Source organism: Temnothorax longispinosus, chromosome 10 (assembly GCF_030848805.1).
Source record: "Temnothorax longispinosus isolate EJ_2023e chromosome 10, Tlon_JGU_v1, whole genome shotgun sequence".
NCBI classification, from domain to species: Eukaryota; Metazoa; Arthropoda; class Insecta; order Hymenoptera; family Formicidae; genus Temnothorax; species Temnothorax longispinosus.
The window spans coordinates 7,479,539-7,493,798 of record NC_092367.1 but is presented as its reverse complement, the minus strand read 5'-3'; the positions used below and the strand labels follow the sequence as shown (position 1 = coordinate 7,493,798).

The 14,260-nt window shown below is 37.5% G+C and overlaps 1 protein-coding gene across 28 annotated transcripts in view; it reads left to right on the top strand.

The window, feature by feature from the left end:
* Positions 1 to 14,260, top strand: part of Camkii (Calcium/calmodulin-dependent protein kinase II) — a 119,065-nt gene that overhangs the window by 19,318 nt on the left and 85,487 nt on the right. For all 28 annotated transcript variants that reach the window (XM_071790653.1, XM_071790654.1, XM_071790652.1 and 25 more), the window contains exon 2: positions 10,859 to 10,953. In XM_071790653.1, the coding sequence (XP_071646754.1) occupies positions 10,859 to 10,953 (95 nt within the window). The remainder of the gene's footprint in view (positions 1 to 10,858; positions 10,954 to 14,260) is intronic.

The window sequence follows — 14,260 nt, the reverse complement described above, 5'->3', positions numbered from 1 at the left end:
GAAAAAGTACAGCAGTCTGTCTAAATAAATTTAACGCCGCATTGGTATACACATACATAAAAAATTATCGGGAAATGTTGTTACTTATCAGCATTTATTAGCATTTTGATAATTAAGTTTACCACGAAATAAGTCTGTAAAGACTTTCTTGAGAAACTATCGACTTTATCTTCGTCAAGAGCTCGATCTAAACGAAACAGAGAGAACGTTGAACTCCGCGGGCACCCTGTGTATTCTTCCGTGAAGGGCGTCGGCATCGTTGTTCGCTATGTCAGCTAGAGCTAGAGCTAGAGCTGATATCACCTTCTTGCAGTTATTATTTCGCAAATTACAATGCGCAAGCAGATTTTTTGGCTTAAATGCAAGTTATCAGAGAAGAATCTTTAATTTGAAATTACATGGAAAAAATGCGACAATTTTATGTCCGGCTGATCGGCAGCTCGATCACATATGTGTATATGTGTGTGCGTGTGCGTGTGCGTGAGCGTGAGCGCGTGTATGGATCAGGGCTGTGCCACTGCTATACCTGCACGCTCACTTGCACCCCGACGTGGAACGCGAAGTATCGACCGGTTAAAGCCATCCCCGCTCGTCGGCTAAACCGGCCAACCAACCCCCTCGTCGACACTCAGCCCCTACCAACAGAGCTTCTACCCGACTTTCTTATATTTTTCATCTCCGTCGTCTCTTTCTTTCACCTCTCCCTCATCTCGGGATGGAACTGATGGAAGAGGCGCTCGACGATACTCGGACAGTGTATGTTCAAGTATTAATACTTTGTTCTCGCTACTTGCCGTATTTCCCGACATCGGCATTCTCCTCTCGATGTTACATATTGGTAGACTGCATGAGAATAGTGAGCAAGTAAATACGATTCAGCACGCGATGGCTGTGCGTGTCGATCTTTTCCACTGAAACGAGGTAGAAATGACCATATGTGATAAACAACGCGTTTTTCCGGATGCATGTAACAATCTTTCGTTTTGTTTGAATTAAAAATATAAATACTCTGAAAATATGTACATAGGATTAACTTTTTAACGCAATCTTATAAGACTTACAATTAATGGAGGATGGAGGCATTTGATAGAAGAGAGAAGATAGAAGAGAGAGAGAGAGAGAGAGAGAGAGAGGAGAGAGAGAGAGAGAGGGGGGGAGAGAGAGAGAGAGAGAGAGAGAGAGAGAGAGAGAGAGAGAGAGAGAGAGAGAGAGAGAGAGAGAGAGAGAGAGAGAGAGAGAGAGAGAGAGAGAGAGAGAGAGAGAGACGAGTATTCTCTCACACCGTAATAATTCAGAAATTATGAGAAAGAGATGACTAATGATTTTAAAAAATTATTGCATATTGTTTCGTTTACAACAATCTTAATCTTAATTATCTAATAAAGACTTATTTATCTAACTTGTTTCGTTTATCCAACATCTCAATTATTTGACTACACGTAATATTATGTTAAAAATATTAAATCGGAAGAAGTTCGGAATTGAATAAATACCGAGCTTTTGCTGAAATTAAATAAAATGCGGTACTTTCGTTTGTCAGTGAATTTTGCGACGCTTCTATTGAATTGACGGGATGTCATTCCAACGGCTGCCGGTCATCTCCGGAATCTATCATGTCGAACGTCAAAGATAGCCCGTGAAACTTTCCGAGCGGCCGGAATATCGGACGGATCATCGAGCAGAGACGGCTATGTCAAGGCGCGCCTGGGGGATGGCGCGCTTAAATTTAACATAGGATATTGGTATCTCACAGTAAAGATTAAATCTGCATACTTCGGTGCTTAAAGCAGACGTATTAAAAAGTGAACAATCTCGTGTTTTATTCTCTAAATATTTTTATTACATACCACGAAATATCACGAAAAATCATCTTTTTACGAAAGAGAATCTTTTATCTCTCTTCCTTCTCTTTCTATCTCGATAAAGTAATAATGAAATTTTGAGTAATATTTTTATCCGTACAATTTGAGTATGATGGAACAATAGGGATAGAAACAGAAATTATAAAATTCTTCTCGCGTCTACAAATCTACAAGTTTCATCAAGTTTAGGATGAAAGAAATTAAGTAGCGAATTTACTTGCTGATAAAATGCATTCCTATAGAGGTGCGTGTTGTGTGCTTTTGTGTGAATCACATAGAGACCGCAAGCTCTATTTTTTCGCCGCGGTTTTGCTTTTTCTTTCTCGTTGTCACTGCCGTCAACTGAATGCCACGGGTCTCCACACAAAACTATCGCGAGCAGTCGCCAGTCGCCATTCTCTATTGTTGCACGCGCCCGCGCGCGCCGGCCGGTCGACGTGGAATAAAACAGCTCAATGCGAAAACAGAGAGTTATGCATTGTTCGTTATTTGGAGTAAAACTATTTTTCCATAAAGTCGATTTTTAATGAACAATTTTACGCGCAATTTCAAGAAGGGAAATAAGAGATAGAATCGAAGAATAGGAGGATAGTCAAAGAATTAATATCATAGTTTCAATAGAAGAAAATGTTGATAGTAATTGTTAGATGTATACATATATAACTCAATTTCGAAATAAATATAATTTTGAAGAGGTTAATTAATTGTTGCACGCCGAGTTTGTGTGGAAAATAGAAAATGTGAGAGAAAAATGTTTACATGTTACATTGCGAGGAGGAAAAAAAATAAATTATGCAAAGCACGCAAAAGTATATGCAGATATTAAATTAAAAGTCTTAAGATGAGATTGTTAGAAAAATTTATTAAAATTTATTAAAATAAAAATTGTAAAACACCTCTTGTTTCTTTAGTTAGTAAATTAAATTCTCGTAATTTTTTAATTGGATTCTTAAACTAGTAATTAATTTCAATTATAACTGCGGCATTAATTTTCTCCTAAATGTAACAGGTTCTTAAAACTCCGTCTCGAAATGCAGATTGCGTTAAACAATAATGTCCGCAACAAAATTACCCGCGTTACATATACATACTTTTGCAACACATCGTTTCGAAGGTAGAAAATGCGTGGCATATTTTAGCGGCAGGGTGAAATTTTACCGCCGAGGTTTTGTTCGCCACGCGATTTCTCGGGTGTAAATTATTTCAGCTAATTTCCAGCCGACATCGCCGTCGTCTAATGTCCTAAAAGCATACTTTATCGCGTTGCGCCCGGCGCGGCGCTTATTCGCGGCCTATTGGCATCGCTGCGATTTTTTTATCGCGCGTGTGTCTTATCCTCGCGGACCTCGTGTAGCGTATACATAATAGTCCTCGGCAAACAAATAAGAGTTCATAAAATCGTGTCCCTGAAAATTGCACAACGGATGTAATACTTGGTTTTTGCAAAATTTATGATAAATAATAACGGGCAATAATTATGATGAACGATCTTGGAGAAACGCTGAAAAATGCTGAATGCCTAAATTACAAAATGTTTTTCAATGCAAAAGAAATGATCTATCTTTTCTTTCTCTTTCTAATTCTCTCCAAATATGATATATATATATATATATATATATATATATATATATATATATATATATTTCAATTTTACGACGTTCGTTCTGAATGTATAAAGATCGATAGTAAAAGATTTTCAATTTTTAATATATATTGTTGAGTAAGAGATTTATCTTACGATATGATTGAATTATCGGTTAAACTTCGTCATTAGGATACGGAAATTTGTCAAGTAGTTTTATGATTATATAGATTTCCGAGACAGGCAATGCTGAGACACATTGAAACGATTTACATGTATGCAATTATTTTCGCGTGCATCGTTATTTGATCTAAAAAAGACTTTCCGCGGTGTCTACTATTAGCTTTATTAGGAAAACAACGCATGAATCTTTGTCTCAAACTTGACGCAAAAAAGTTTCACGAATTTTAGCATCTCTTTATTCATCATACATTTTAATCCGCTTTAATTTCTTAATAAAATAATACTTACACGGTCGGACGGTTGTTATTCGTAGAATTTTAGGCTTCTTATCTAAACAGCTACGGCCGTAATAAAGTAATGACTCGTTGGAAAAAGAGTGGAGCGAGAGCTATCCCTAGGGAAATTATCTTATCGACTATTACTCGTCGTGCGCCGTTGGCCTGCTGCCACAATCTGGCTTTTGATTCTTATATGAATGGATAACTTTCGGCTTCATGAAGATGGAGAAACGTCGGTCGTAATCTCGATATATTCCACCCATCAATTATCCACATTAGTTCATTTCATGGACTATTTCATGATTTGAATTTATTCCGAACGCAACTTGCGCGCGCAACGAAGACTAAAGCTTTTATTTATGGATTATGTAACAATTAACGTCAGTTACAAGACAAATAGAGTAATTGTTGTGTTCTTTAAGAATTGCTCTTTCTAATTGAAGAAGCCTTTGTACGCCATGACTCATTGTCAGTTAATGCTGTAGAAAAATGCTGGTACTGTTTAGGAGAACGCTTTTCGGAAGTACGAAATAAATGAAAAGAGTATTTTTTAGTAAATAAAATTTTAAATAACAGTGTTAGGGTAGAGCGGGGTCAAAAGTAACGCGGGGCGAAAGTAACAACTCAAATATCTATAGCTAGTTTATAGCTATATAGATATAGCTATAGCTATAAGATATAGCTTATAGTTAAAGCTTGTTCAGCTTCATCTGTTAACCAACAAACGCATGCGCATCTATGCTTATAACTATATAGATATTTGAGTTGTTACTTTCGCCCTGCGTTACTTTTGACCCCGCTCTACCCTACTTGGAATACAAGCTTTAATTGGGATTTTTTTCGGACAATTATATAGATTATTTTACAGTTCAAGTTTTATTTTACATTGTGATATATATGTCTTACCAGAAATTATTGCTTCTGCAATGCTAATTGGCACAAATATGGCAAACAATATACTTAATGCAATTATGTAATTATTATGTAATTATTATGTTAATTGAGTCTGTTGTAGGAGAGAATGTAGGGGTAAAAGACATCATTGTTCGCATATTCACATATTTTATGCACTAATTAAACGTCAAGTTTTCTAGCTCGCGGGGTACGAATAAGTTTTGTTAAGTTTTCTCAATTTTATAATTGAATTTTGTTTATAATTGAATTATTATAAACTCTCTTTTTCATTTACTCTTATAAGAATGCATAATTATTTATTCAAAAAAATAATAAACATATAGCATGAGATTGCCTTTTTCCATTAATCGTTGTTATAGTGTTATTATCCATTTTGGAACTAATTATTTGAATAATCGGATGCAATTTTATGTTATATGTATATCCGCGTAACGCAATAACCGAATAACTTTCACGTAGAATTAAAAAATAAATCATTGATCATCTATTATCTTCTATATAAAATCTTTCTTTTAATCGAACATTTTGTAAAAAACATGAAATAAATTTTATCTTTTTTGCGAAGTCAATAATATGCCTATTGACATTTGTGCATGTAGGTTCTCCTGGGGAAAAAAATTTTAAGAAATTAAATTTTTCTTTCAATAATCACTGTATTATCTAAAAACAGTAGTTATGTATAGTTTGTTAAGAGTATTTTACATTCGTTTCAATTTTTTCTCGAGTTTACGAGCTTATTTGCTCGTGTTCTCGCGTTTCATGCAATAGTTGACTGTGATTCAACTGAAGGGTTTGATTGTAGGGCTGAAGGCCCGTATTCTTGCGGCAATTTCAGGGATAATATGGAAGCTGGCTACTCGATTTGAGGGTTAATAATAGCTATCAGTGATAGGAGTAGGCCCATCCGTAGCAGCAGCAGCAGCAGCAGACAGTTCTGTAGTATTTGCTGCGGCAACATGCTTGTGCATGTATGTACATCATGCACATCTATATGTATATGTATGTAGATACATGTATATGTACGGTACGGCTCACGTTCGCGATCGGTCGCGGTGTCGCATAGTAGCGGTGCAACGACAAAAGTAGGACGGGTAGAGTCACTATGCAAAGTACAAGAGTACCACGCTTTACGACCTACCACGTGATGCGCGATGCTATGCTGTAGACTAGTGTAGACCGTAGAGGAACCCGGCGCAGCGCGGCCGAGTGTCGTATAGGATTCCGCAAGACCTGCGCGCGCAAACGTGTATACCCATTTTGTAAGATATCCAGGTATACCGGTTAAAGCTTCCTTCTTCCTTCATTCTCTCTTTTTTCCATCCTTTCTCTCTTTCTCGATAGTGCTTTCTCGATTAGTTCGCCCACTAGTTTCCTCGAGATCGAAAACTAACTTGGGTAACGGGAGGCTATTTTCGATGGCCTTAGCGTCACTCGATTGGAGGTTTCGCCGCGAAATCCAATCGATGAAAGTTCGATAAAGTTAATAATTGCCAGTAGGAGTCAGTAGCCGCGGTTACTAAGGATACAAGATCAAGCGGAAAAGAGAATTTTTATAATAATATTTGCTCCATTATGAAAGATTAATTCGTTTGCTCACAATTCTCTCTACTGTCTAACAATAAGATAGATATATCTAACGCGCAAACATAGCAAATTGTTATATTATTTTATCATCATTCTTTATATTGTTTTTCCTGGTCACAAATCAAGTTTACATTTCTATTAGTCGGTTGATAGTGAGTTCTAAAATTACATTTTATGATATAATCGATTGAAAATTCTGTTGAAGAGATAAATAGCGAAATAATTGTCAATCGAAATAATCGGAATCGGGATTGCTCAAAATAAAAGAAGGAAATATAGTTCTCCGTAACTTTATTCTTCTGTCAGTAGATCCCCTAAACTTTAGTTAAACCGCTGTAGAATAGTGGAAATTTACAATGGAAAAACGACGAGGAGCGACGCGCGACGTCGAGGAAGGTGATAAATCGAGCGCGATGAGACCAGAGACACCACAGGCACGGGGTAGTCGGATATAAAGAAGAAAAGTGCCCTTAGGGACGCCACAATCTCGCGTGGCGAGCAAGCGAGCCGTGTGTTGGCAAGAACGAGCGGGTATTTAAAGCGCATCTCCGTTGCCGTCGTTGTTGGGCGACAGCTAGAACGCTTCTCTTTGAGGATTCATCGTCGATCGCCCTAGTTCCACGTCAGCGAGCGAACTGACTCGTTTCAAGGTCGATGTCTTTCGTCCCCTTGCATTATTCTTCCATTCCTCACTTCCCTCACGGGTTTTTTTTCCGCAAGATCTCCATCTTCTACTCCACTCTTGCGCGGCTCCCTTTTTTACCTTGCTGTTGGTCTCACGTGTCCTTCTTCCATTGACATTTTTCTGTTTACCTTACTCTATATTTTTTGCGGCGCAATATCACGCAAAGGAGATCATTTCTCATCTCACGTTCGCTCTCACTTCTTTCGTTGCTTGCTATCTAGAGAAAGCTTTACACGTTAATCGTTAATCCATAAAGATGCAAAGATGACCTGCATATTCGTATTGGAATCGAAGAATAGCGCCGTTTAAAATTTATTTTGCTATGTAAACAACATTCATGGAATTGATTGGATATTTTTTAACGCGAATTACATACATTACGTATTGTACGACACGATTGTTACAAGATTTCCTCAAGTTGTTAAGGTAGTCTGAAATTATTTCACGAATGAAATAGATAATTTTGCAGAATTACATCGACAGTGTATCATTCGATATGAAATGAATCAAGTTAAATAGGTCTTTGATCTGACTACTGCTTATAGAATAATGAGGATATGAATTTATCCTTCGTAGTGTAATTTCCGCTTCCTTTGTCTCTTATAGCCAAACATGAAACGAAAATTGCATCGCGTTGCATCATAGAAGAGAAATCGTATGATGCAATTTCATATCGTGTTCATTCGATGCTCATATATTTTTTGCGTACTCGTGCTGCATCTGTTTCTGCATCTGAGAGAATGTCTTTATCCGGCATCTCATATCTCATCATCCTATTGTCACTTTTGTTCGGAGCACGGGCAGAATGTACGATCACTGCTTTGCGTCTCGCGACACGACGCGACGCTGCAATAGTGTATATCGCATTTATCGCAAACTTTTGTCAATTATGCATCATTAGTGTCGCGCGCTACTGCTAGAGAGAATCACGTCGCAGTTGCTCGTTTTAGTTTTAGTAAACTACACCATGCCCGGACTTGTCCGCCAAGGCGATCACTCGTCAAGCGCGAGGTAAAATACGGTTTGCCCACTGAATGATATTGATATTAACAAATTGCAACAGATAATGACCTTTCGTGAAATTTTTCCCGATGCAAAATTAATTCCAATGTTATCGACGATTTTGTTGTTAAAATTCTTGGTTAAAATAACTAAGAGGATATTCTGATTTTTACTTTTTTAATAACCATTTATATATCGTCATAATCTATCGTGCGCATAATAATGAAGGTATTCTCACTATTATAATTGATATCGATATTTTTATGGCAGAAAATAAATTCACGTTTGTATAAAAATATTAAAAATGGATGTTTATTAAAGTTGAGTGTTTTTATTACGTTCTTTGATTGATCCTCGCAATATTCGATACTCGACTTCGATGGAAGTTTACAAAGCATTGCTTATTTACAATTAGTAAAATTCAAATGTATCTGATCGTGACCGACATGCGCGTGAAGGGGATGAGCGTGTAGCGCGAGAACAGGAGCGTGACGTTAAATAATCGTCGTGCTTCGGCGTTATAATCTCGTAAAGAGCACGTGAGCGGAAAAGCTACCCCGCTCTATGATGAGGGGTTGGAAAAGCGGCAGGGGGTTGGCGTGACGGGGGTTGGTGCACGCGGTAGCTGGTGGCAAATCTCCGGTAATGATTGGTCGTCATGGAAACGAGCCAAGCACCCGCCTCGCCCTTTTTCCTCCGGGCAGACCGAGCGGCGTGATCGTCGTGGCGCGCGTCGCGTCGCGTCGCATCGATGCCTGCAACACAGCGCCGACGCCAGCAGGACCAGTATCGGCCTCGGGAGTCTCTATAACCCGTAGCAAGGATAATATATACTTTCACTATGGAAAGAGATAATCTATGAAATTTTTTATTCGAAATATTATCTTTGTCGCGTCACGAAAAATATTTGTGCTCTTCTCGATGTATATATTATTTTTTTATCATATTATCTTGCAATCTCTTGTGACGTGACTTTTATAACTTTCGTCCGTGTCGAATCTAACGACACGATATTTTAACGACGCACTCGTTTATTGCGCGTAGAAAACTGGAGCTAGTTTGATCTCAATTTCTGAACAATTGCAATTAACATATAAAAAAATTTGAGGCGGTAATAAATTTAATTTTCGATGCCAGAATTTAATTATTCCTGCAGTGACATACGCAGTTTCGCGATGATATTGCTAGCCGCCTAAATTCATTTTCCATGCTTCAACTTTAAAACGACATCTGAAAAACGTTCTTCGAGCAATGTCCATTTCGGTTGAACCGAATCTCTTTTTCACGACAACAAAATGCGTGGACGATTATCTGCAATGCGGACAATAACAGATTTTCCCATTAATTCCGGACCGATAAACGGAAGCCCTCGCTTGTGAAGAAAGAAAGACGACAATTTAAATCTCTCGGCAAATGTTCGCTCAATGAACAATCTGTAGTCGCTAATCTACCACCTTGATCGACGGCGCTACAGAACGCTCGGCGGAGAAACTAAAGCGCTAAAGCAAGTCCAAGTTTTCCCAGCACCGGCCACGCGGTTTTCCATATATATATATATATATATATATATATATATATATATGTATAGAAGAAGTAACGGCGCGAAGTGTGTCGCAAGGGTATGGGGTAATCGAGAAAGTTTAGTTCTCGGGTAGCTAGAGATGCCGGATATATGCCATGCGACTATATGAATTCTGAAGGTGGACTTTACTCGCTGTTCTTGGATGCGAGTGTAATCGCTGTCTCGTTACGGAATTGGCTTTTTTTTACTTCGAATATCGCTTTAACGAATACTTTTAACGTCACGGCATGTAATCGCGATCATTTTATTTTTAGCAACGCGGAGGTGTAAAGCGAATCGTAGAATCGATTTGATCAGGCCGTGACTAGGCTGTGACAACATCATTTGGATCCCTTGAAAATTATAGAATTGTATTGTAAATCTATCAACGCACGCTTAAATTTGAAGACTTTCAATATATTCTATGCTTTTCAAAAATTCTGTTCTGTCTTTTGATATAAAAATGTCATTTTTATCATATTCCACAAATTTCATAAAAGAAAAGTATCGCGCATAGAATTAAGTTGGGAAATTTTAGACTCAGTTTTTTTCGTTTAATGAAAGCTGCGAGAGCAAAGATATTCCAACACAAATGTTGGATGGTGTTGATGCATGATTAAAGATAGATTTCTTATGATATACTTGTACTCGCGGTACGTAATTTCAATGAAACATTAATAAAAGGATGATCTAATTTTGGCGAGAGTTACAAGAATTACATCAGTAACTCAACAATTTCATTCATTTTAAAATGTTTAAAAATTTCACGCAATAATGTCATTGAATATTATTAACACTTGTCATACAAATATAATTAATAATTACTGTCACACAATAATATGCTAATAATAATTATCGAATTCAACAAACTATAATACGTTACTATAATATTGTTACTTAACGTATTTAATTTTTATAATGTTTGCATTATGAGTTTCAAATCAGTTGTATTGCAAAAAGAGTAAAGGTCAAAGTATTTGCATTGTGAAAAGAGTTAGGGTCAAAGCATTTTTTACAAGTTAATTAGCGAGGATTCGTAATTTGTTATTTATGACGTGTATATATATTATTACGCTTTAATATATCTGTATGCATTGTGTGCGCCACTATAGACACATCCATATACATATTGCGCGTATTATCATCTTCCGAATAACAATTACATAGCAATATAATAACATATGTTTGTTCTCGCGATTGTTTCAGAGGTGCCTTCTCCGTGGTTCGACGATGTGTGCAAAAGAGTACCGGTCACGAGTTTGCTGCAAAAATCATAAACACCAAAAAACTCTCGAATAGAGGTAAGTGGCAGTCAAGTACAAGCGAGTCAATCGAATTTTATACCACGTCATTGAATATTCACATTGGTTTTAATTCGGCGTGTCGTCACTCGGTAAGGATAGCGCAAGCTGATTTTGAACAATTCAATGCTTTTTGTAATTTACGTCGTTAACGTGCATGTAAGGTGTATAGAGTTACGTATGTACATAGACAATTTGTGATTATACGTGTTTCACGATTTTTTTTGTTGGATATATAATATGTCATATTCGTTAGCGGTTAGAATATCTGAACTTGTTATTGAACTTGGGGATATCTAATTGTAAGTCAAAGTTTGCTGCGAAATGGCTCGCTTGTGACATGGTGTGCAATGGTGCATGTCGGGGTCGGGGATGACTTGGTATAAATGGGTAAATAGGCTGATTGTTTCTCGTATTAGATAACTCGTATTCTGATAGACTCGTATTCGATAGACGACTTAATTGTTGCGGTCACAAATTTTGACTAAACCACTTATAAATACTTCGAAAATCTGTAAAGATGTCTGTCATCGCTAATCATTGCTAGAAAATTATAATGGAAAGCATAAAGGATTAATAAAAAGGATAAGAAAAATTTTGGAAATTTTCTTCGAAATATTGTTCATCTACTTTGATACGATCATATAATAAGATCGTTGTCGTTATTAAAATATCGCGATTGCAAAAGCGCATTAACGCCAGTGAACAGACTGTCGATAAAATTAAGTTTTTAAGCGAAAAGTATACTTACACTACTAAAAGGCGCTCACTCATTCAAGCATGTGTTTCAAGTTCGAGTCTGAAATATCTTTTGAAAGAAAGGGAGAGATGTGCTCTCGTTTGGGGCGACGCGACGCATCGGATAAAGGTTGTTTCCGGCTTTCTTTAACATGATATAAATATATAGTAGAGACAGGTCGAGGCACGGAAAGGAAAGGCTCTTCTTCTCGAGCGTTCTTTCCAGAAACGTTTGAAATGTTTCTGAGGCAATAGCGCCTCGAAATTGTCATCGTAAATTTCCATTGCAAAAGAGCTGCTTTCATGTCTTTACACGGTCGTTTCTCTCGCGCGGTTGCTCGATCGCAGAAAATGTGCACGCACAGCAACATACGTAGAACTGTTGCCTTTATTATTTACTATATGTCTCTTTGGCATACATTTTGACATATATGTCGATATCAAAATGTTGCAATTTGTTGTTACTCTGGTAAGTACTTATTTTTCTAGGCAAATTAACCTATAGAAAATTTTAACACAGTGTATGTACAGTATTTTATTTTATTTCAATCTGTTATTATTTTTTTTGTGCAATTACTTGTGTAATATTCTGAAACAGGAATAAAAACACGAAAGATTTCTTTTTTTACCATAGATATTTTTTTGTTTGTAATTTTTCAAATGATTTGTAAATACAATTTTCTCCAAGTGTACACAGACGAGTAAAAAAGCCAAAAACTTGCGTCGATTTGATCGATTTGATCGAGTGGCTATTTTCGTTATTACTGCCAGCGCAATCCTTAAGCGGGATCACCAATGCAGTTGTCAGTTTTACCGTACAGCGAGATCGTTAGTCCGGAAAATACATCGCGGCCTCTTTTGAAATTCAATCGCATGATCGCATCCGCGCGCTACGTATATCATCAAGAAGGCAGTGCTTTCGAATGACGCGGAGATGGAAAGAACGTTGTCGAACGCGCAATACCTAATACATATAATTGAACACGAGGCGAATTAAATTCCTTCTTTATCGCTCCACAGACTTGGCGACTTTGCACGTAAAGTGCCGAATTCGCGACACTGAATACGCGATCGAGTATGCCGGCATAGGTTATTCCTACTTCATTTTGTTTCGTTTTCTCTTTTTATATGGTTTTAAATAATTTTATTAATTGTCTGATATATGATATTTCTTTCTCTGTAAAATTATAGTCTACTATTTTCTCGCAAAACCGAACTTGACGCCAAAATTTGTAACAACCTGATACGTAAAATGAGAACACGATCGTTCAAAATAATTACGCGTTACAATTTGGTTCGAACGATTAACGTAGTATTGTTTTGATTGCTCGATTGAACCATTTGACTGCGGCGCAACGATGCGAATGATATCTAACACATCGCGTTCTAATCCGAGTACAACGCATGAAATGCGGTCACTACCGTTTCACATGCACGTAAATGCATCGTGGTTAACCACTGCGAAAGAAATTTTGCCGGCAGAATAATGTAATATTCATAGTAATAATGAAACAGTTGAATATATAACAATAACAAATATATCGAAATAATCATGCGTTATACTATAAGTAGTATAAGTGATGAAAAACCAATGGCGTTTCTCGCAAAAGAATTAAAAAAAATTTCCAGTTTTCGTCACATTCTATTTTACATATGGGTGTGTGTGTGTGTGATGTGTGAATTCTGTTTGAATCAAATCTCGTCATATATTGTGCCTTGAAAAGATTGATAACTATCGAAAAAGTTTGTCATAAAAATCGTCGCATTATCTCGAGCATTATTTTAACACAATTTTTCATATTATTTATACGCAATCTAAAATTTAGCATAACAACAATGTTTTTTCAACTTTTTATTTTTATTTCCATTTGCTTACAAAATGCTTATGTGCGGAAATAGTTCTGGGTATAATATTTCTATCTTCCATGTACTCGAGGCTTTTACGATGAAAGCTGAATTTCTTCGATGCACATAGATAGTAACGATATATCGCTCTCGGTGGATTCCTCTGTCCAGACCGCTGCCTCGTTTGATCAAGATTTAATTCCGCGTGCAAGTATGCATTAAGAGAGAGAGAATAGGTATCGCAAAGGAAGGTCGCGTCTCATCTTCATCGCGCCGAACGACTCGCGAGCACTCGGAATTGCATAATTTCCTCCCGCGAAGCCGGCATACTCGTTTCCGTCCTTCACTTCCTTCACCCTCGTTCAATTTATGGCCATTTTCTGCGGGTACGATGCGGCGAGATAAATCTATCTTTGGCATCGCTTCGCCGCGCCGAGGCATGGCGAGGGTAAAAGGTAAAAAGGTGTCAGGGTAAAAAAGGAATCCTCCCTCTATTCCTTTTGTCCTTCTGCTTCTCTTCTCACCTACATCTTTCTCTGCTTTATCTTCTCTCTCTCTCTCTCTCTCTCTCTCTCTCTCTCTCTCTCTCTCTCTCTCCCCCCCCTCCTCTTTCCCTCCCCCCTTCTCTCTCCCTCTTTTCCTCTTTCTCTCTTGTTCTCTCGTCTTCTCGGACATGCAAGAATCGTTTGCTCGTGCAAGTCAGCTCAGACTACGACCTTGCTCC